The sequence below is a fragment of the Archocentrus centrarchus genome, chromosome 16, assembly GCF_007364275.1.
Source record: "Archocentrus centrarchus isolate MPI-CPG fArcCen1 chromosome 16, fArcCen1, whole genome shotgun sequence".
NCBI lineage: Eukaryota > Metazoa > Chordata > Actinopteri > Cichliformes > Cichlidae > Archocentrus > Archocentrus centrarchus.
The window spans coordinates 9,510,101-9,534,876 of NC_044361.1; the positions used below are offsets into that span (position 1 = coordinate 9,510,101).

A 24,776-nucleotide genomic window follows, 5' to 3' on the forward strand; every position below is an offset into this window, starting at 1 on the left:
TCTTACAGGATGATTTATGACTAAATGTAAGCCGGTGTAGTTGTGCAGCCAGGCCTCAGATAAATAACCTCTACAGGCCTCAGGTGAAATCATTTTCCTTTTATAAAGTTTTGATTTATGCCATCTTATCGCTGGCAGTAAACATTGCTTAAACCCTGGCTGGACAGCACGGTAGTCTGGAGACTGGCTCTCACTGCGTTTCGCATTCTATTTCTGTCTCCAGAAACACAGAACTTGTACAGTGTACACAAACTGTAATATGGTAGAAGAGATGTAGAGATATTTCAGGAGTGGGCAGTGCTTGTGTTTGTAGTTGAACTGCTACAGTCAAGTGAGCAAAGACTGTCCTATCAGCGCCAAGAAAAAGTGATGTCATCTATTTTGCCTTTGAGAGACAAGATCCTGACAAATTCATGAGGTAAAAGGAATAATCAAAATTCAACATCTGCATATGACATCAGGGCTTTTGCTTCATTATGATATGTTTATTTGTGCTAGTGAATTCAAATGAGAGCTTAAATGGTATAAATAAGAGCTTAAAATGGCTACAGATGTAGCAGCAGCATGAGTAGTTTTATTTGTTTCGGCAACGTCAATGGCAATTTTCATATAGCGTTTCCCCTGCCTAGCCACTCTGGAAAGGTCTCTACCAGAGCGTGATGTTATGACAATAAGCACCAAGTACAAAAACAATGGCAATGAGAGATCAGAGGTGTATAACTGGATTTAGTTGGATTTGTTGACATACAAACAAGTGAAACAGATCCTTAATCAACATTTGGAACCACATTTATCAACAGAGTATAATATAAATCAAACCAAGGGCTCTGTAACATTTGGGTGGGATGTGTCAGTCTAGATTCATTAGGGTTTTTGTAACAGTACCTCCATCACCCTCCCCATCCCTAAACTGTATTTTTCACATTAAACAAAACCACAGTTACCTCATATGCTTTCCAAATGATCTCTTAACGTTAGCTTATTTAGGAGACTCTTACTCATAATCAACATAACATGAGAGCCTGCAGCCAAGTCTCTACATTGCTGAGCTGCAGGGTCATCTTCAATGACATAAATAAATATGATAAACATTTGTCTTGGTCATGCAGCCAGTGGAAACCGGTGTGATTTAATATCAAAAGACATATTTCAGCAAATCGCAGGAAACGAGACAGCTTCATTTCTGACAAATGAGGAGGGGAGGAATTTTGGAAGTTCCCCTTGGGGTGCAATAATAATTGAAGCCAGATTTTCTTGTTGTACATGTGGGGGGAAAACACTGGTGGTTTGACATATTTGATTGGTAATGTGAAGACCACACCGCTTGGCCAAGAGAAATCAGGGAATGCTTTGGGAAAGCGTGACTCTGCCCACCATATACACGGACGAACTAAAACCATACAGAGATGGGCAGGTGGAACACACCATTCTGCTCTGTCTCACATCCCATTATCAGACATCTGCTTGCCACTACTATGCGGAAAATACAGAGGAAAATGAAAATAACAAGTCATAAATGACATGCTTTCACAGATGAGGAGGGCAGGGAAGAGAGGGAGGGAGGAAGGCATGGAGGGGAGGGGCATTTTTCTCAAGCACAAGTACTTAGTTTTGCCCTTGTTCCTGGGCCAACCTTATTTTAATTGCAGGAAAAGACCACAGAAACATTATTTTTTACGACAAAATTCTGCTATTTATAAAAATGGATCAAAAGCTCTGCAATAAGAATGTTCTGTTTCACAGCGTTCATGGCTATTATTTTAAAAAACATCTCTCCCTCTTCTGACACTATTTAAACCCAATTTGAGTCCAAAAAGCCACTGGGCCGATTTTGCATCAGAGCTGAAATATGAGGGCCCGAGTCCAACATTATTATGGCCCAAAATCAAACCCTCCACCCAATGCAAGCCCTTCAGTGGGAAACAGCAGACAAAATAGTGAAGCCATGGCAGTGTTTAGCGTCCAGAATGCAAGACTTGGAACAGGCGCTTCACTGGTACTTCATCACAGAGAAGAAGAAATAATGATGTTCCAAATGCCTTTTAACAGGAGATACTCAGATAGATTAATAAAAAATGGGGCAATTAAATACATGTTCTGTTCCTCTGTTTAGCATTCTTTGGGTCTATGCATGTGCTGGGCGGAACATCGGTCATGATTTGTGTTATTAAGTAGACGCGTGGGAGGACAGAGTCCTTAACATGAAGAAGATTTGGCAATCCAAGAAGGAACTTTAGGGGCATATATATAAAAACAAAACAAAACCAGTTAATACGCATGTTATGTAATGTATATACTGATAAACAGCAAAAGCCAAACAAAAATAAAAAGTGTTCGAGCCCTGCTGCTGCTGTTCCTACTGCAGATGACTTTGAAGTAATAGCCAGAGCTTGCATGACAGGAGAGAGTGGGTTGTAAAAAAAATGAAGTAAAATACATACACATAGTGTTAAAGAATCACATTAAGCTAAGCCATGGGGTGAATAAGTAAAAGATTGTTGAAAAACAGCAAAAGAGGAATTACCATGCTGTGGGCTTGAAGGCTAACTGTGGTTCAAGGTTGTAAAACAAACCACAGTGGGATCTGGTTCAGGCTCAGGGCCCAATGGTAGGAATGTGGGAGCTGTGGGCTGAAGCCGCCTGCCCAGGATCCTTTGGGGCAGGGTGCATTGTGGCCCATGGCATTGAACGGTCTCTCACCTTCCTCTCTCAACCTCTATGCACAGATTCCCAATCCCCATCCCTGGCCCAGAGCCAGAGGGGCAGGAAGCACCGGGGTAATACCAAGCGTCACTGGCTTCTGGATCTCGTCACTCTGAAACCCGCAATCTGAACCCTCAACCCCAGACCTGTGTTTAACTCCATTTCTCCAACAATCACATGCAATACATGTCTACTTACATGTTCAACTGAGGCAGGTTTATATGTAAATAGGAATATGGGTGTGTGTGTTGAGAGAGATGGGGCCCTGCTTCTGCTCTCCTGATAAAACATACATACTGAGTAGAAATTTCACTGAGATCTCAAGTTTAATTCAGCGAAGTCAAGCTAAATTAGTCCTGTAAACAGATGTTCTATATTTCAAAAGTATCCTGAGTACTAAATTTTGAGCAGACCCCAACTACTGTATATTTGAAGTGAAAGAACACATGCTATGTGAAACAGAAACAGTTCATGTTTTGGTGTATCATTTCACTTGGCCTCAACCACTTTTTCAAATGCTAAAGTAACATCCAAGAGGCAAACTGTTTTTCTGACACTAGCATAAATAGTATCACTCTTCCACGAATTACACACAAAAAAAGCAAGTGTTCAATTGAGGTTTTGATCATCTTTTTGAGTGCCTCCAAATGTTATTGGTCAAACACCATTAGCACCCAGCAGCTCCCCCGTGGTATTTCTGTTGTGGAGAAGCCAGAGCTGCCGAGCTTCTCAATCAGCTTGCCGTGACTCCCAGAGGCTTAAAGCGGAGTCCCACTGGGCCTATGTGCATGCCAAGGGGGAATTCATAAGCATTATGATTCATGAAACCAGCAATTACTTAGTAAGCTAAGCACCCCTGCCTACGGTGGTCTGCTCTGAATTGCCAGAAATTCGGCAACTTCTGAGGTGTGGATTTATGACCCCAGTCAAGTCCAATTGCTGTTAATTTGCATCTACCAATTATAGTAATTAAGGCTCAGAATTAGAATGCCGAGTAGCTCTTGGAGTAAGAGGGGAAAATGATGTTGTGGAATAAGGCAAGTCAGCAGAATCTAAGACGCAGTCACTGAGGGACTTTTATGACGCTGATACTAAAATGATTTTTGATGACTGGAGCTTTTTCAAAAGAAGTCAAACACGGTAAAAAAAAACACAAAATATCCAAGACAACAAAATTAAAACAATGCCCCAAATTTTTCACACTTGGCAATAACAAAGTACTCACTTTTAAGCCAAGTACAACAAATCCAATCTTTAGTTGATTGATTTTTTTTCTCACTGGCACAATACACAATAAACAGAAATTGCCGCTTTCCTGAATTGTGTATTGGCTTTGATGTACTGACAAATTCCCATGACAAAAACTCAATCTACTCTTTTTTTTTTTTTTTAGCCCAGCAGCATTACTCATCTCCACTGCTGCTCCCAACAGAAGCATGTTATTCATTACGTTGATTGCACTTTAAAGACACTCATACTCGACCAATTATATCATATTTACACAAGATCTTAGAAGGAAACTATTACTTCTATATACAATACAAGCAGGGCTTAGCTCGAGCTCATACCACCCTCATGACAGCCGTACATGATGGCAAGAAGTTAAGAGAAAGCACTACTGAAGACGGCCCTCTGTTTACAATGACATGGTGTATACCAAAAAGTCAGTGTTTGCACTTTGATTTCAACAAATCATAATTACAGAAGTCATTTATCTCCCATGCAGTTTACATATCAGAGAAGTTATATTGTTATAAACAGTCTGTGTTAGACGTAAAGTCACTGGGCAACATGTGCTCTCCATGATGGCCTGTTAAACATGACAGTCTGGCCAGTGTAATTTATAGGCTCATCGTGATTGTAATTCAGAATCGGATTCCTGTATCCGAGCTCCATGTTGAAAAAAACAAAAACAAAAAAAAGGCTGTGGCTGAAGACTGAACAGATATTTCATTTCATGGAATTCACACACGCCAGTGACTACCCAAATTAAACTGCTAATCTTTTGTTATATTCTAAGATTTATTATACATTTCAAATAGTTTGCTACAGTCACACGGTGGATACTGACTCATTTATTAACACATTATATTAGAAGTATTTTTAAAGACATACTTATTACGTATCCTTGGCTGCACATCAGTCAGAAATTTGATGCATATCCAAACTTACATTTCAGTCTAAAGTACTCTGCAGTTTGTCCTGGCTAATAGCACTGCAAGGGCCATTTATTGAAATGCACAGATGTCGTCCTCAACCCCACTGCTCCTGTTCTGCTTCGCCTTAGTCATGGGCGAACACACACCCACACAGACACATAGCTTGCCTGGTCTGTTTAGCTTTAACTCTAGCCCCTCTGCTGCTTCTGCTGCTCGCTCCAAGCACGAAGCATTCCTGGGTAACAGGGACAGTAATTCAGTGACTTTTTAAGGGCAACAACTTCTCATTGGATTCCTTCATCCATTAGGTACATCTGCAAAGGATCTACTTGAAAAGGTACCTTGGATCTTCATTTGAAAAGAACTGAAGTTGTGGTTCCTGCTGAATGTTGCAGACAAGTTTGTTTGTGTGTGTGCGTTTTGTGTGTGTGTGTGTGTGTGTGTGTGTGTGCGCGCGCATGCACGCACATTAGTCCATCTTAGATCTTCTTCAGCAATACATGCTTGAAGTTTACACTGAGAATAACTGTGTGTATGTGAGTGTCTGTGTGTCACAATGGGACAAAGCTACAATTTTTCCCACAAATCTGAATGGGCCAGTGCTTGTGAAATCACTTCCTCTGTTAGCAGTAACAGATTTGATATGCTTCCTCCCTGTTCTGAAAATGGACATAGTACTACTTTTATAAACCATGTCAGGCTGAGTTTCAGCAGTGGGTCCCTGATGCAGAGGTGTGAAGGGAATGCCTTGCTGACTTCCTCAGACCTCAGATTGAAACCAGACTTGTGTCCCCACCAAGCAATTTCAGAGTGACGCAATCCCACCACTATTTTAATTTGAGAGGCCTTATCTTTAATTAATCGCTAAACACATGCACGGAATAGATTATTCATAACTGGCTGCAGTAGGGAACATGGCAGGGGTGGTTAAAAAATCTGGCTTGCCCTTATATGTAGTCACTTTCATCAAGTTAAAGTAAAACAGGCCCATACCTCAATGCTACTTTTACACTAATTAATGGAAAATAATTGTTTGGGAGGAGGAAGATTCCGGATCCAAAGCCTGCTCCAGGTCTCTGGCAAGACAGTGTGCTCACTGGTCTGACTGACAAAGCCTGAAGTGTCTCAAACCCCTTTGATGTACAGCATTAAGGATTTAGACCATAATACCACCCAGGACCAAAGCCAGTGCAGTTGTAAGTTGATTCTGTTGTCTCAAAATAAGTGAAGCGGTGATGCATATTGAGTAGAAATGCTTCAAGACCACGACTGCTGCACACATCATCAAGACAGACAAGAAGAACACCAAGAAGTCTTTGACAAAACTGTATAAACATTATGCAACACAGCGTTCAGACACACAAGGCACATTCACCATATACTCCCTCCGTGATAAGCATCTAAAATCGAAATTTACTCCTGCACATAAATTGTTCAATTCGTGCGTCGGAAAGAAGAGTGTTTTATGGAGCTGTAAAATTAGGCTCATTTTATGGATCCAACAGCATGAACCACTACTGTTTTTTCCACTTGATATTGATTAAGCGCTTCAGTACTGCCAAGCTGGTTCACATTAGTAGAGACACAGGCGTGTTGTGTGTATTTTTGAAGATGCTCATTTTTATCTGTGAAAATGAGTCTCTTTGGCAGAGCGCTTTGAAGTTGATTACACAGTGTTTACAGCAATTGTTGAATTCTGACAAATGTTTAAAGCAGCCAGATTACATATCAAGGCCCTATCCTTCTTCGGACAAAGAGCAAAAACTTTCCTAAACAAAGTCAGGGAAATGATGGCCACATTTGATTAGCCTAACGTATGCTACAGGTTAAGCAGACAGGCTGAACAAACATGTAATTGGATAACTAAAACAGTAGGTCCTTCTCACTGACGTTTGCCTCGACCTTAAACAACATTTTGTTCTAATTCAAATTTCTTTCCAGCAAACAAAAGGCAGAATGAAACAAAATACAACAACTTGCTGCTGGAAGCTCCACACATAATGGAATTAAAAACGTATGTCTAAATCACAAGCTTAAAGGAGAGACAGGTTGGACTTTGAGAATATGAGAGCAGCTTAAAAGCCTCTGGTGCTGCCCAGGACTGCAACACTGCGACTGCTTTCTCGTGAGATAGTATCCAAAATACTTTTATGTCAGCAAGGAAAAACAGCATAAAATAATTACAATAATCTGGGGCACACATGCTTCCTACATCAGCTAATTCTTCCTCCTCTGTGAATGACTGTGAAGCCAATGTTTATAATTCTGAAGCGGATCTCAAATTCATCCAGATCTCCAAGTGTATTTACACAAAGTGACATTTCTATATGGGAGATTTCCCCTTTTCCCTCTCTAACTGAGGAAATCGCATGAGGGGAGTCTACTCCTGCACTTTCAAAGCAGTCACTTTGAGTCGTCAAAGTAGGAAAAGCCATGGCGTTACTTGGATAAAGGCTGCTGGAATCCAACATCTATCTAACAGAATGCTGAAACAGCATCTCACAGACTTACAGAAGATCAGAACTAGAATAAAGGCTGCACTCAATCGCTCACATCTAGACCCGTCATATTTCACATGCACAATCACAGTGTTCTCTAAGAATCAGCATCAGATGAGCCGTTTCTGTCTGTTTGCTTCCAAAGCACCTTGTTCCAAGAAGTAGAACTATGCACAATGTGACAAACACAAAATGGAGAGATGAAAGTAACTGAAAGGATGGAGAAGAAAGAGGAAACTATTTTGTGAGACAGACACTGAGTAGAAATATTTAACTAAAATATTAATATTAACTAAAAATAAAAAGCTTCCAACCAGAACCTGCAACACCTCATCTCTCATTCTTTCAGTGCTTGCTGTCTTAAAACAATTCCCACCAAAGTCATTTTTTTGAATTTTAATAACCTCCTTCAATTTCCCCTCTTCTTATAACTTATTCCTTTTTTGTCCACTCTCCTCTCTTGCCAGTCCATGTACAGTGACTCCAGAACAGTGAGAAGGAAGTGGCCCCTGCAGGCCAGGCTCCTGACAGACCACAACTCTAGACAGGCAGTGCTGTGAAAATATGGCATTCAAACAACACAATGCCAAAGCTTCTGACCGCCATGCCGACATCCTAAACAGCTGCAGGCACTGAGAACATTTAATGGGGAAAAAACAAAGGGAAAAGAAACAAATAGAAATAATACCAGCCAAAAAAAGTAGCAGGGAGGGGGAGATTAAAATCAAAAACATGCAAAATAAGTCTTCAGCAGTGTCTGCATCAAGCTAGAGACTGGACTGTTTTGGGTTTTTTTTTTTTTTATTTGTTTTTTTTTAAAATGAGGAATGGAGAGATGAAAAAGATTTGATGCTAACATAACAACCCCCTGTGCCTCCATGGATATATGCCCCCTGTGGAAATCTGAAAAACATATTGGGCAAAAAGCATGCTGTGCAGTGAGAGGCTGCAGGGAGAGAATGAAATACTGAGTGAGGGATGTTTTATGGAAGGAAGGAAGGAAGGAGTGGAACAAGTAGTGCTTCTGTTGAGCAGAAAATCTGTACAGAAAACAGTCCAGGTGTAAAGAATTAGAGGAGATGGCACATCAAACGGGTTCACTGTGCCTCTTTCCTGTCGCCCTGGTGGCAGGAAATGCTCTAAAGCATCCTGTGAGCTGACCAGAGAAAGACAGACAAGAGGGAGCAACACGGAGCCCAAGTAAAGTGGAAAGTGAGGAACAGATGAGGGCAAATGCAGAAAATGTTCAACAACATCCTGCAGAGAAGAGGGAGATTAGTGGAGAGAGAAGCACATGGGAAGAAATAAGGGAAGGAGGATATAGGGAATTTTGTCGCGAGAACAGTGCATAGAAGAAAGGAGAGACTAAGGAGAAGGAGTGAGGAGAAATTAGGAAAAGCTCCAAAAACACCCTGTGAGATGATTTGGCAAATTTGTGGGCTGGATTTTTTGTGTTTGAAATATATGGCCATTTAACTAACTGGAAGGATCTGGCACTATGTAGTTCCTACAATGATTACATGTCCACTTGGAGAATTATGGTATCAACGGGAGGACAAAGAATTAATTAAGGGCAGAAAACATAAATTCATGGCACAAAGCAAAGCTGAGAAAATAGAATACAGGAGTTTTTGGGCGTAATAATACAAAGCACAAAATGAATGCTCCATGATCTAAAAATGCACATTCCTCTTTAAAGACTTTGTATGATTTGCCTAATTTGCAAATGTTTATTTATTTGCATGCTTTCAAGCTCAAGCTTTATATTTCTCTGTACAGACTTTGATATGTGAACCTCCAGTCTCACTGTGTCGCCTATCTGACATGTGCCCATCAGCTGGATCTCACACTGATGCTTCAAATCAGTCCTCTGCTGTACAAAATCTCATTTGTGGTTTTAAAAAAACTAACAATATCAGCCCAATACTGACTGTACTTAATGTGAGGCCAGAAAAAAAACAAAAAAAAAAAACACTCAACACTATTAAAATTCCTGCTTAGATTTAAGAAGAGCAGATGGAATAAAATCAATTCAAGGGAGGACAAGATTGTTTTAAACACTGGCTCATCATTATTACCAAGGAATGAGGGGAGGCGTTGCCAGCAGTTGGACATTTCATTTCAGCATAAAAATATGGCACAAAGCATATTTGGTTCAGTTAATAATTTCTGCCCCGGTTACATGTGCGTAACTAGAGCGGTGCGATGATAAATTGACATGGGTGGGGTGCTGATTGGAGAACTGTGGTGGGTGTGTGTGTGTGTGTGTGTGTGATAAGTTATAGAGAGAAGAAAGGGGACCACACAGCAAAGCTGTCTACGTGGTGGCTTCACATTTCCCCCAAACCTGGGGCTACAGTAACATGACTGACATTCTCACAGACAAAGCTTGATCCTATGAATAAATGCTGAGGTGAATACACACAGTACAGTGTCACTTTCTTCATGCCAGCCTTTGGAATATAAAACTACTGTGCCTGATTTCTACAGAGCCCAATCCCTGTATGTACACATTCATAATAACTCAATGGCATCTCTAAGTGAAAGGGATTTATAAGGTAAAGACCCGGGATCATATGCTGGGATCAACACAAAGTGTGGAACACAAACTACATGAAGTAACTTGAACATACAGAGGTTTAAATCACACTATAGGAGAGTTAGCACGGATTGTTACAATATAAAAAGCCACAAAACATACTGCATTTGTTTATTTGAAAAGAATATTTGTGTCTTCTGCAATACCATCTAAAAGTGATGGGACTATAGAGGCGCAGAGGGACTAATAAGGCACATTACTTTACATTTTATATATATTAAAATAAACTACCCAAGTGGTAAGGAGTTAAAAAAAAAAGACTGGTAAAGACTGGGAGGAGGAAGACAATTCTAAGCCCACTTTAGTGCCAGCTTCTTGTTCTTTCAAGTCTGGTTGGGCCTCCTGGGGTTGTAATGTGCCTCTTGTTACACAAGCATTAGGCAATTATGCCACTGGTTTCTTATTGGCTTCCCAGAGCCACAGCAGAGCTTGTGGCTTCACACATGGACATTTGAAAGCATCTGCACATTCCTTCTTTCTTGAGGTCGACTTCTTTTTTTTTTTTCCTGTGTTGTACTTCAGTTGCCTCTGCTCTGGTCTGATGTTCTACTGTGTAGCCTATTGATAACTCTGTTCTTTGGCGGGGGATTTCTGACCACACACATACGCACATGCACGTATACATGGGAGAATCCCTAGAAAAAGCAAATGCATGTAAAAGTTTACAACCAGCTGGGCATATACAGCACCACAATTGCAGAAATATGTACGTGTTTTATGATGTGTGTGTAACTAAACTGCTGATAACTGTAACAGCACTACATTTTAGCTTTACACAGACTTATTGCTTTAAGAAAAAAAAGCTCCTAATAACTCCTCCTCCACATGTACTTTCTAAAACCTCCTTGTCTATCTTGACACATGGCTCAAGTTCAGCTATTTCTTTGTTAATTTTATGCAGGAGGAAGAAACTAGACAAAGTGGAGACATACTGAATGTCAATACTGTATTTCTGAATTCCCCTGATAGTCCACCTGGCCCCTGCTACTGCTGTGTGACTGGCCAGTCTGAGTCTCATTGTCATTAAAATGACAGCTTCAAACCAACCACGCAGGATGCTAGAACATCAACATGTCATGAGCAGGCAGAAAAGGAACTAAAACACAATTATGCACAAGGCTGAGGTTTGACTGCATGCACACGCACATGCACACACACCAGAGTTTGCCGGGGTAGAATGTGTATATCGCACGCTGCAGTTAAGCACAGAGCTTCCGAGGCTGGGTGTATTCTTAGAACCCCTATATCCTGCTTCAGGATGAGCCATTTACACTCACACACTCACACCGGCACAATCATTGAGGTTGGATCCCTGTGGCCGTGCGGTCAACCCCTGGATCAGGCCCTTTATGAGTGAAGGACAGCTGAGGCGTGATCCCTCTTGCCTCTGTCAGCATGCATCCCGACCTGACTGACAGCAGCATGCCAAAACACACGAACAGTTTCCGGGAAGCTCTGCATTAAGGTCTGTCACCTTCAGTGTCACCAAACAAAGCATGCAGAACTCCATGGTGCTTTTAACACTAAGATGCATACAGATGGGTGGGGGAAAAAAAAAAATTCAGCTCTGTATCTGTATGGTATATGTATGGATGTTTCAGCTTTACAATGAAAAAGGAAACAGCAGGGTTCATTTTCAGTCTTTGGGTAAGTACAGTAAGGCACATCGCATTTCTTTATATTAAAAGAGTTTATATTCTGTTCTGACTAAGCTGCATAAGCAGTTCAGCAAATGTACAGATGGATTATATACCCAGAGGACAGTTTTAGTGACCTGAGTGGCATCTAATAAAACACTAGTATGCACAAAATGACCACAACAATTTGGACAATGTCTGTAACAAATTCAGTGGATATCTGTTCAAAGTTTATTAAGACCAAAGCGTTGAATCGTTTGTTCCTAAGACAAACGGGCCAACATCACTATCCCAACAGCTCCTCAACATTGTGCCAAAATAAGAAGAGGAAAATAAGTTGTGGTTTACTTGTTTGATTCCCTTGTGGTGAGTCCTAATACTCCCTTCTCTCTATCTTCTCCCCTTTTTTGTACACTACATTGAAGTCATATGCATAAATGGCCATAAAAATGTATAGCTGGGCCCAGGCTCGGGTTTTCTCCCTCCTAATCTCCCTAAACCTCTAACTGCAGGCCGAGGAATACAAGTGTTGTGGTACAATCTTCTCACAGAGTGGAGGGCCTGAGAATAACATCACAGAGGCCACAGATATTTATGGAATGAACCACAGGCTGTATACAGAAGTCAGCAGACACCACAACACAGCACACAAGATGTTGTGTACAGCTCCCTACTCATACGCAAGACACTGCCAGCTAAACAAAGTGTAGCAGTGTTGTCAAAAGCTTATCAATGACATAGCCGGTAGAACTGGAAGGACAGCAAGAGCGAGATGAGGATACAATAAGACACAAAAAGCTAAAAATCCTTTATTTTACTTAGCATTCATGTGAATATAATTTGTAATAATAGCATATTCAACAACGTACTGCGACAGTGTGGAGTACACACTTAAGTAGGCTAACATCTTTATAGTTTGACGCTTAAACACGGTGGTCAGGTACTCTGGTTCACAGATCAAAGGATCAAATCCACTAACATTCATCTGGTTTCCTCTGCTCTACTCTCATAACATTAGCTCTGCAAACACAGACCAAATCTTCCCATCTCACTTAGAGGTTTACAGGCAAACAGAATTTTCTCCCTTTTCATCAGAGCAACTATGTGTATCTGATGTGTTTGCGATACTGCCTGGGAGACAGAGAAATCCTTCCATAGCCCCAGTTACAACAGCAAATAATGACAAATATCAAATTATCTAAAGAAAGAAAAAATAGGGAAAAGGGGGGGAAATAATCCACAGCAGTATTCAGTGGCTGAATCTAAACTTCCTGTTCACATTACAACATGTGAACTGTTTCAACGTGAGCCCTTTATATTACTCCCAGTCTCATTTGTCGACTCTGTGCAGGCTCTCCTGTCAGATTCAAAACATAAATTTTAGGGCAAACTTTAATAAAAGGGGGGCGTATGATTTACTCTAGGTAGTGTCTGTCCCCATGTTTAAAACAATTTGATGCTGCATTAATTCCAAGTGTCAAGGCAATGTGAAATATGTGCTCTGCATTTACCAGCACCAGGTGTTTCATTTGCCGGAATGACAAAAAACAATGTTTATTCTGGCTGACCTGCCGATCCTTGCTTATTTTATCTTCTTTCTCCCGAGCAGAGAGAGAGAGAGAGAGAGAGAGAGAGAGAACATATCTGTATATCTGAAGTAAGAGAGCAGAAAAGAGTTCAAAGAACAAAATGGAGCTGCATGATTTACAGTTAACCAAGAAAGCTTTATGTCTAATAATTTCAATTGGATGCCTTGTTCCCCGGCCTTTAAGGCCCTAACAGAACACCACTGCTGTTGATAAAACCTTTCACGCCATCGGCCACTTTATCTACGTTTGATTGCGGGGTGGGTCTGCTGTAAGGCTCTTCTGTTGGGTCGGCTGAGGTTCGACGTACTCACAGGTCTCGGTGGCGTTTCCCTTTTTTTGTCAATAACAGCCTAGACTGATTACCGAAGTGCACCACAACAATTGAACATCTGCCTTTAACGCACTGTAGCAGATCACAGATAATCATGTAGTATCAAAAGGAATTGGTATAAAAACATATATTTAAGCCAGTCATAAAAGAAGCAGTAATGACATCAATATACACACATGAACAAACTAAAACATCAAAACAGCTACTTAGCCAAAAAAAGGAGCGGTGCAATTAAAGAGATTTACTCAGTTGGTTTGGCTTTGCCCACAGTTCTGTGTTAATGACATACTGAATTTTTTTTTTTCTCCAAAAAAATATATTAAGAGTGAAGAGTGTATACTAGAAAAAAGATCATCCAGTATATTTTTAAATCCTGAAAGTAAAGCAGAAAATAGATAAAAGAGTACTTTGATTCAAATGGTCACGTCTGGCTGGGCAATCCCCACAGACACCGTTTTTACTCTCTAAAATATAGAGATAAACGATAACAGCAGGGAGTAATGACTTTCATAAAACTTTCTTTAACGGCAGTATTACAAACAGGATTTTGGTGCATAAAAGGCTACCTTTTACGAATGCACCTGATCGTTTAAGGAGAGCCGTGGAGGTGTTTAAAACAATCACAATAAAGAGTTCTTTGATTCTGGCGAGATATTACCATTACTGCCGTCACAGCTTCTGAAAGGAGTTTATAATTAAACCTGCTGGGCAGCCAGGGCGTTTTTAAATTAACTCAGTGTATATAAGAGTAGGTCCTGGGTGTCACTGTGTGTGGCCCGAGAAGCTCTTCTCCGCTGCAGCAGCGAAGCAAAGCTGGAGCACTTTTCGCTGGTGTAAACAAACGGGGAAATGGGGCACTTGGCAGCCGACTAAAGTGAGTGATGAGGCAAGTGTGCACTGAAGCATCTAATGAATCATTTACTGGGAATGCAGGGTTTTATGAGCAAAAGACAGATGAGGAGGAAGACGAGAAAGAAGGAGACCAGCTGAGAGCATACAAAAAGAATGGTATTTTTTATGGAAAGAAAAAGAAAGTTACTGCAGTGAGCTGCAGCTCTCATACAGACACCTGAGAAGATCAGTCAGTGTTTTGCCCCAATGTGAGGATGAGATTAGAATACATAAAACTAATCCTGCTACTAGCACAGCAGCAGCGGCATGTGAACCCCGCTGACCGCTGCTGAATTTACTGAGGTGATTGCTGACGCTGTGACAGGTTTGCACCTTTGAACAGAGCTGCTGTGCTGAAGGCCTATAAGCAGTTGTATCCTGCACTACCTCTGCTTCTACAACTGAAAGAACAAATATCCAGCACTGAGTGAACTCGGTCTTTATTACAGGACACAAATAATATCATGGAACTGTAAAAACTTTTTTTCCTCCATTTCTTTGGCAACTTGCATCCTCCTATCACTTTATTCACACACTCCCATCCATGGAAAGGATGCTACTGTGGGAGATGGGTGCATATAATGTACTGCCAGGGAATTTTATTAGTAACAGGCAAGGTCCTGGCTTCATTGGGCTGTATTTATCTGCAGAGGGGAGATCCCCATCACAACCACTTATTAGGACATATATGTGGCTTTAACCAGGCAGCCATTCAACAGCAATAAGGAGCTGGCTTACTGACCACAGCGAAGTGGGAGTGGGACCATTCTAACCAACACTGAAGCAACCAAGAGAAAACGGAAGACGGGAAGGAAATAACAAATACACATAGAAACACAAGGGAAAAGAGACATTCCGCAGAAGGAGAGAGCATGAAGAAAAGTCATACTTTGGAAAGTCTATGTGGAAGAAAAAGACACAGGAGTACACGATGATAGAGCCACATCATGTTGACTAGACTCTGTATCACTGCTCATGCACAGCTTTCCCTGCCGTTACTGTAGAAACACAAGCATGTGCACAAATCAAAACAAAACAAAACAAAAAAAAATTGTGGCAGCTGGATCCTCAATAACTCTCCATCGGAGAGAGCATGAGGTAAATGAATATGTGATGGAATCTAGTGCTGTGTCATCTAGGTGTGGGGGTGGTGGGAAACACGCAGGGTATTTTAAGACTCAAACACACGCATACACATGTAGAAACATGTGCAGACACATGAATGCAAGCAGGCACATGGGGGAGGCAAACACATGGCAAAGGCAAATAATATTTAAATCACTTTTATACAAAATCACTTTTATACAAATTTACAAAAAGCTGTATGCAACAACAACAACAACAACAACTGTTAGGGCTAACTGTTCCCGTCACTAATCAATATTAGAGCTCCTTTGTCTCTTTCTATATTTTCAAACAAAAAAGAGAGGCACGAAGCAAAAATGAAAACCACATGTAGCGATAGTGAGATTTTAAAGTGTACTCTAGCCCTGTTTCAGTCAGTGGTGTCTGGATGCTCTGCCAGCTTTGCCAAATAATCTCACAATCATGTGCTTTTTTCATATTAGGCAGTTCATGCACTTCTACAACAAAGGATAATGAATGCCATGCATGTTTTATATACAACTACTATTCACTTGGTTTTCTCAAGATTTGTAACAAATATTTGTATAATAAATATTTACAATAATTTACAGAATTCCTTTGTTTTTTATTCTATATAAAATTTAAATACATATTATTTGGGTATTTCAGAGTGGTTCCCATTTACCCCACCCTACAAGAACATTTAAATTAAATGCTCCATAAGTTCTAAAAAATCTCTGTGGAAAAAGGGGGAGTGAAAGGGAGAAAATGGGAGCAGGGAGTAAAAGATGTGAAATTTTACAGAGGCACAAACCACAAGAAAGTCAATGCTGAAAGCGTGCTGGACAATCCCCGGGCTGGTGCTCGTACTTGGAAAAAAAACATTTTCAAGATGGGAAAATGATTTCAGCTGTGTAAATTGACAGCGGCCTTGTAGCTGAAGATGAAGAGGGAGAAAGAGGGGAAGCCCGCAGCCCTGTCATAACTCCAGCTCGGTCTAGAAACTGCTGGGGTCAGACTCCTTCGGGGGGAAAAATACATTACATGATCAAATGAAATGGTGTTATAATTGCTGCCAAATCAGCCTGGTGGTGGGTATCGGCTTAGCCCTATAGCATTACAGTCAAACAGGCTTGTTTTGCCATCTCTGCCTAAATGCTAAATACACACTGCACCCTGAATATGGTGAAGCCAAAAGAGAAACAGAGGAGGACTGAAGCATGTTAGAGCTTAAGTAAAACATTATCAAGATAAGCTCCATCAAGATGTTTACACATTTCACTATTTTAGCTCGCAAGCCTCTCTCTTCTCACGTCTTGTCTCCTAGGGTGGCATTACTGTAAATCTTGGTTTTAGACACTGTGAGGCAATCATTTCGAGTACAGTAGACAATAACAGCATAGCTACTTAGATCAGTCATTCAATTGTGACAACAGATGTAATTAGTGGTAGACTTTAAACAGAAATGCAGCAAATGGCTACCGGGACTCTCAGACATATTTCTTCCTATAGCCACAGTTTGTTAGAGATTGTAAACACACTTTGGTTTGCATGATTACAGACTCTCCCTATGACTTTCTCTACGCAACCTGGGGGAGCACACGTAGTAGGATTCAGCACAGATAAATCGCAAAACAGCGCTTGGCAATATTATGTCAACAAGTCTGTGATCTCAGGGTTATCAATCATGTGACTCACAAGTGTGATCATTCTAAATTGGAGGGCAGATGTGAACAGTGAAGGTGGTGTGGATAATGCCTGGTTAGGAATGGAAGAATGAACACAGAGTGGCTCAATATAATTCCTGGGTTTCAATGAAGAGAGGGAAGTGGTGGCTCTTGGCTTCTGTGTGCAGAGGTTGGAAGATGACTGAATGTGGGTGCGTTTGTAGCATATAGACGGCCAAGCCTGCTGCTAGCGTTTGTCACCAAGTATGCCTATATATTTATGTACACTGCACATTTTGGTGTGAAATCATGACAATGTGCAGAAAGTTATTGTCTCTGTGACTGTATGTGCCCCCCCGACTGTGTACACTGTATGTCCGTGTCCATGTGTAGAGCCACATGGTAGCGTGTGTCTGCTTAGGTTAGGGTGGAGCATCATGGGATGGAATCTGTGTCTTTGAGCAGATGTGGGCACCGCAGCCACAGAGCCACCAGTCCTCTAACTACTAGAGGTAAAACATTACTGGCCAGTATGGGGTGAAATTGCATGGCTGGTCTAACTGGTTTTTGGGGTGAAAAACTGAGAAAAACTCCAGATTATTTTCCATGCCCACAAAGACATCATTTATCATCTGACAAGATAACAACATAGCCAACGTGTCAACAAAATAAATATATGTGCAGTTACCATGGAAACTGAGCAGTTACATCCCATTCGCTGTACTAACTCGTACCAAAACAAACAGCAAACATTTCAGTACAGTACACTGTGTGAATCTAGTGATGAGATCTAGTGAGACACTCACTCACTGTGACGGAGCGCGACGTGAGGAGGGCGTTTAGACGTGTAAACACCAGGAAAGCGGCTGGACCAGACGGTATTAGTGGACGTGTCCTTAAGACCTGCGCTGACCAGCTGGCACCTGTGTTTACACTGATATTCAACCTCTCACTGAAACTGTGTGTGATTCCCACCTGCTTTAAAAAGTCCATCATAGTCCCTGTCCCAAAGAAACCACACCCCAGCAGCCCCAATGACTTCAGGCCCATAGCACTCACCTCTGTGGTGATGAAGTGTTTTGAGAGACTCATCAAGACATTCATCACCTCCTCACTGCCCACCACCCTCGACCCACTACAGTTTGCATACCGGCCAGACAGATCCACAGACGACGCCATATCCTTCCTCCTCCACAAGACCCTTTCACACATAGACACTGGTAAGGGGAACTATGTGAGAGTGCTGTTTGTAGATTACAGCTCAGCATTCAACACCATAGTTCCCTCCAGGCTGGTCTCTAAGCTGCTGGACCTGGGCCTGGGCCCATCCCTGTGCAGGTGGGTTCACAGCTTCCTGACCAGCAGACCACAGGTGGTACGAGTGGGTCACCTCACCTCATCCTCCCTCACCCTCAACACTGGATCCCCCCAAGGCTGTGTGCTCAGCCCTCTGCTGTACTCACTGTACACCCATGACTGCGAGGCCACGTCAGAGTCCAACGTCATCATCAAGTTTGCTGACGACACTGCTGTTGTGGGACTAATCTCTCACAATGAGGAGACAGCCTACAGGAGAGAGGTCTCCCGCCTGGAGAACTGGTGCCAGGAGAACCACCTCCTGCTCAACGTCAGCAAAACAAAGGAACTGATCGTGGACTTCAGCAGGAAGCAGCAGAGGGACTACCATCCACTTGTCATCAGTGGTGCTGAGGTGGAAAGAGTGGACACCTTCAAATACCTGGGAGTGACCATCTCACAGGACCTGTCCTGGACTCATCACATAAACATCACTGTGAAGAAGGCCAGACAGCGTCTCTACCTCCTCAGGCGGCTGAGAGACTTCAAGCTCCCACTCAAGGTGCTCAGGAACTTTTACACCTGCACCATCGAGAGCATCATGCGTGGGAGCATCACCACCTGGATGGGAAACTGCACCAAGCAGGACTTCATGGCCCTAAAAAGGGTGGTTCGTTCAGCTGAACGGACCATCAGAACCACCCTCCCCAACCTGCAGGACATTTACACCAAGCAGTGCAGGCTGAGGGCCATGAAGATCCTAAAACAGCCCAGCCACCCTGGACACTCTCTCTTCTCCCTGCTCCCATCAGGCCGGCGTTACCGCTGCCTGAGGGCTAAGACTGAAAGGTTGAAGAAGAGTTTTTACCCACAAGCCATCCGTCTGCTCAACTCTGAGCCCTAACTGGACCATTATTGCACAGTGTAAATATTATAATTTAAAAAGTGTGTATAGTGTATAGTATATAGAGTATAGTGTATAGTGTGAATTACTTTTTTTAATTTTTATTCTTCTTATTTATATGTGTGTGTATATAAGGTTGCAGGTACAAAATACATTTCACTGTGCATTGTACTGTGTATAACTGTGCATGTGACAAATAAACACTATCTTATCTTATCTTATCTGATAGCTATGGTAACTGATCAATCCAATGGTTCAAATACAAAAGTGAGACTGTGCACCATGTAGACCAGAGTGCACTATTTTGTTCATTCATGCTTTGATTGTCAAACATACCATGAGGCCAAAAACCCCACTGACTCCTTGCTCTGTGTAATCACACTATATATGACACTCACACCAAGTGAAGGTGGCAATGAAGCCTAAAATGGCCTCGCTTTTCTTTTTGTTATCCACCTACTTTTTTTCTTTTTCTTAATTTCACATCCACTCAGATCTCACTCACAGCTGCGCAAAGCATTAGGCACCACTTTTATCTCCCTCATTACATGTGTTTGCCAGCTCCATATCTGCCCTTTCGCACAACTGTGCTCTTGCTCTCTCTCACACACACACACGTGCTGTGGGGCTGTGGTTTTGAGGCAGCTATGACACAATCCAGATTCTTTTAGCTGCCTATAGCAGGGAAATGTGCTTTGTGCGGAACTATTCCCTCCAAAGTCCAGATTTTCCCTGCATTGCAGCTTTGATCCACATGGCACGAGAGGCTTGTGTCAACAGTCTTGTGTTTCAGCTGGAGGGACGGCAGACCGCCAAGGTGTCACTCATTGCTCCTTGTCATTTGCAGGGAAGCTTTACCACTGAGACGTGCTGTTACCCACTGGATCCTAACCCCCCCCCCCATAAGGCAGCCAGCATCCAGCATATAGGCACATACACACAGACACCAAAAACATTGCTACACTGCTGCACAGTACATTTTACAGTGTGTGGCTTCAGGTCAGACACATTTTAATGGCATCCTAATTGATCTATGGCTACCAAACATGTAGCTCCTGGAGGTTTAATACCACAGTGATATGTGTGCTTTCAAAGTCTTATATGATAACACAGCAGAAGTGACCAGATTTAATGACAAGGAAAAGGTGTCAGAAATTACACTGAATATGTGCAAAAAGTAATAATAATAAAAGTAATAAAACAAAACAAAGTAAAATAAAAAATAAACATGAATAAAACAAAGTGAGAAGAGTCTGGCTTACTGGTAGATGTCTTTTCGCAGTACAGTGCGTGTCAGCGGGTTATCAGCCTGAGGAGCCATACTGAGGGAACCCAGCTTCAACACGAGGGTATCTTCCTTATTCATGTGGCAATCTAGTAGGACACACACAGATACACAATCACATGAAATTAAATAAACTACATACAAGGGAGAAGAAATGGAAAATAAATATTGCTGATTTATAGCAAAGTATATAATATTTAGCAATAGTCAAATTAAAAAAAGTAAATCATTCTCTAACCTGACGCAATCTGTTTGCCTTGTGTTCCAGGGCAGAAGACCCTGATAACACTTGTGTTGATGTAGATGAGAGGAAGACATCGAGAGGTCAATGTGTGGCTTCTCATTGGCTGACCTGCTGATTTCCCACGCTCTCTGTAGCGTCTCGGTACAGTAGCCTGAAAATGGATGAAGCCGAAAGTACAGATAATACATTCAGAAGATGAAGATTTTGTTGGCCTGTCAAACTGCATTAAATCATTTGAACAGACTTTTTAAAAATCTTATTTCAATTGATTCAATATATTTCATCTATACTTTATACTTTATATAACTATATTGTACAGTTACACTAAAATATACTTGGAATTTATTCAGACATGATTAAAAATTCAAAGAAATGCTTATATTGTTTATTTCCCATGTGGGCCAAGCATTAACAAACTTCGCAGTTATTAGAACTGACAGACACTTCTTTGCTACCTGAAACACCCCCGCTGCAGTGGCCAATAAGGGACAGGAGAGAACCACATCAAAGGGCTGGGCTGTCAGCAGGATTTCTCTCAGGTACTGAGGCGAGCCGTCTGCCAGAGGGTCAGTGGCCGCCTGCTGATTGGCAATGGTAGCAGTGCTGCGGGTTGGCCGTTCAGGGCGAGTGGTGAGTTTGTGACGGACATTTTTGGTGACAGCCTGTGTGTATGTGATTGACAGAAAGCCGTGCTGCTGGTGAGAGCCCTCCAGGACTTTAGCTGCCGTCTGGCGAGTGGTAAGACAGGACAAATCGCGCTCATGAGTTATATCACACAGTTATATCCCAGAAAAATTACAGTTCATTGTTTATTTGGGCTGATTTCAAGATAAAGGTTAAACCGGTATGAAAATAAATGAATACTTTAAAAAGGGAAATACTTTTTGAGCTAATTTTCTCCCATTAAATGTTAATTTGAGACCCTTTTCCAAAAGAATGGGCCAAATTTACAGTCAGAGTAAATCGAGCAAAGATCACACTGGCATCAATCTGAAGATTTTCAGAAGTTTAGAGGGTTAGAGTTACACTTCCCCCTTCGGTTTCTGAAAAACTCGACCTCACCCATAAAAATGAACAGAAAAACAACAATAAAAAGAAAACCAACCAACCAACCAAAAAAAAAACCTGCTGTTTTGTTGGGATTTTCCATACTTAGCTCAAAAAGGCAGAAAAGCTAAACCCACTAGTCAGAAAGAGATCTAAAGCTAATTTATCACATTTCATGCAGTAATTTAGAGTGAATCTGCAAATTAGATTAGTTTATGATGCATAGCATTTTGAAGTTAAATTATTTTTATCAGAAAAGCCATCTTATGACTTAAAGCAAATATGAGGTGAAAAAACTTAAATACCAAACATTTCATGATTAAAAGACAGGCAGATCAATTAAAGGCAACAATGTAACATCCAGTAACAGTGGATTAAACAGCTGCTCATAAAAGCATTTAACTGACAATTTTCTAATTTCTGCACCCTTTTAGGGGACGTGCTATGGAACCTAAATTAATATAAAGAGATCCAAATCCTGCGGTTCAGAATATCTATCTGATCTATTCCTCAGAGACAAAGTGCTGTATGTGACTCTTAGTAGTTATTTTACTTTAGAATAATGTCACTTATTTTATATGTGGTTGTTCATGCAACTACAGTTTTGTACTGTGGACAATTTCAAAGCATATTTAAAATTGCTTTAAATATGCTTGGATCAGAAGCCTTGGATTCTGACGTATCTCTGAGGAGCATACAGAACTCCAATAAGCCACTGTTGATGGAGGTTAAACAGAGTGAACAAAAAAACCAAAAAACAAAGGAGAAGAGTGGGATTCTTACAGGAGAGAAAAAGCCAGAGAAGTGGCTGAAAGAGTCTTGCTTGCTGACGGGTCGAACCAACACAGTGCGTCTGTTCAGTTTGTCAGTGCAAGAAAGGACCACTCCTCCACAGCTGCCCGAGCTCCGAACACCCTCCTCCATACTGGAGGGAAGGAGAGAAAGTAGATGCAGAAAAGAACAGAGAAGGAAAGAAATCACAGAGAGAGGGCAGAGAAGATAACTGCATCAAGGGGAAAAAAGATCAAACTAGATGAAAAGACTAGAATAATTAATAGAATAACTTGATTAAACCCATAGGAAGCTGTTCCAGCTTGAACCAGCTGAAATATTATGGCATGGTCTTATACTATCCAGCAATAAAGACACTGAAGCAACTGTTTAAGCTGTATGTTCAATGAAAAGTACACAAGGTGCACAAAGCCACTGATTTGTGCATAAGAAAGATGCTAACATTTTCTTTGCCTTAAGGTTTCATGATTTTAGTGTAATTTTTTAACATGTGACTAACTGCATGAATATGGTAAAAATTTTCATTAGTTAAGTCCAGTATAAGACCATCACCAGAATAAGATTTGTCAACAAGAGAAGGAATGCCCATTTTTAGTCTCCTCCAGAAGACACACAGAAGAACTGTCGCCACCATATTTCACTGGCTTGATTATTCAGGTAATCAGAGTCACTGGAGAGACAGGTGAGTGCTGCACTGTAAGCAGAATTTTATTGTGATTTATTTCCCTGTTTTAATTGATGTTTTTAATGTGTTCATCACAGCCAAACACAATATTTTGTCTTTTATCTTCCTTTAGTTTCCTGTCTGTCCAGCATGAGCAGAGGTAAGTGACCTTGATTAGGAGCAGCGGGATGGCAAGGCACAGTATAAGGAGGCTGCCATAGCTGCTCTGAGATAGGCAGAGGCCTCACCACAGATGTCTCCTTGCACTGCAGAATGAGTCCTTCATAGCTGCCACAGTGCCAGACCTGCCCTGGCCTGGAGAGAGACACAAGGCCAAACTTAAATCAGGCACCTGGAACTTGTGTTGCTGTTCCAGGGCCTGAAAATATCTCATTAATAGCAACAGCACTTGCAAAAGTGAACCACGGGCTGACGCTAACATTTTTATCAAACCTTTGAGGCACTCAAGTTGTACACCCTTTTAAATTTTAAATACTAGGATTATTAGATTTTCATTTGTTATCGTAGCCATCCATAAGAAGTCGAAACCACCTGTGAAGCACAAATCAAAATAAGTGAACATGAACACAGATGCAAAGACATAACAATTACCATTCTGAATTTGAACCACCACCACAAAACAAAACAAAACAAAACAATGGAATATATAAAACACATGCACCCACAAATTTTATCGAATGATGCACAATACATATATGGCAAACTGTTAAAGTGGAAATGCAGCATCTTTCCTTTTAGCCATCCTCTCACTCAGCTTGCCCCCTCTCACTTCATTACACCCCATTAGTATACAGACAGTTCAGTGAGAGGGGAGGGTAGGGGTTCCACTGATAAGTGTGTTTCTGTGTGTTCTGTAAATTGTTATATTTTGTGTATGTGTCAGTTATTTCTTTGCATACGTGAATATTTCTTTGTAATCTCCTCTTTCACTTGCGAGAGTGACTAACGGACACATGGACCCCCCACGGCTCATTATCTCCTCATCTCTCTTTTCTCTCTCTCTCTTTGCTCCCTGAGCTTTGTGAGACAGCTGCAAGACATCAGCTCCAATTTGTGTGATATGCTCTGCAGGGTGAATACTGTAGAGGTGAACTGTCACCGTCTCTCCTCTCTCAGGGGCATCTCTGTTAAATGTGCATCATTCCTATAAGACAGTTAATAGCCCTACATAGTCCAACACTCCATCACCTTTTAGCTTTCATGCCCCACTTCAGTTTCCCTCCTCAGCTCTAATATGAGTGAGCCCAACACCTATGACGTGCAACACCCACCTAATTTGTACTCCTTATGGACTACTTCTGTCATTTTCCTTCCCTCCTGCTCCCTTTCCTGTCTAACTCCAATTTTGATACAATCACGAATT

At 41.4% G+C, this 24,776-nt stretch overlaps 1 protein-coding gene across 3 annotated transcripts in view; it reads right to left on the minus strand.

The window, feature by feature from the left end:
- Window positions 1–24,776, minus strand: part of vps13b (vacuolar protein sorting 13 homolog B) — a 313,875-nt gene that overhangs the window by 115,708 nt on the left and 173,391 nt on the right. For 2 of the 3 annotated variants that reach the window (XM_030749245.1, XM_030749244.1), the window contains exons 28-31: window positions 23,641–23,707; window positions 21,345–21,617; window positions 20,884–21,040; window positions 20,623–20,734 (exon numbers count right to left, since the gene is read on the minus strand). In XM_030749245.1, coding sequence (XP_030605105.1) covers window positions 20,623–20,734; window positions 20,884–21,040; window positions 21,345–21,617; window positions 23,641–23,707 — 609 coding nt within the window. Of the gene's footprint in view, window positions 1–20,622; window positions 20,735–20,883; window positions 21,041–21,344; window positions 21,618–23,640; window positions 23,708–24,776 lie in introns of those variants that run through there. The other variant, XR_004021152.1, reaches the window with a different exon arrangement.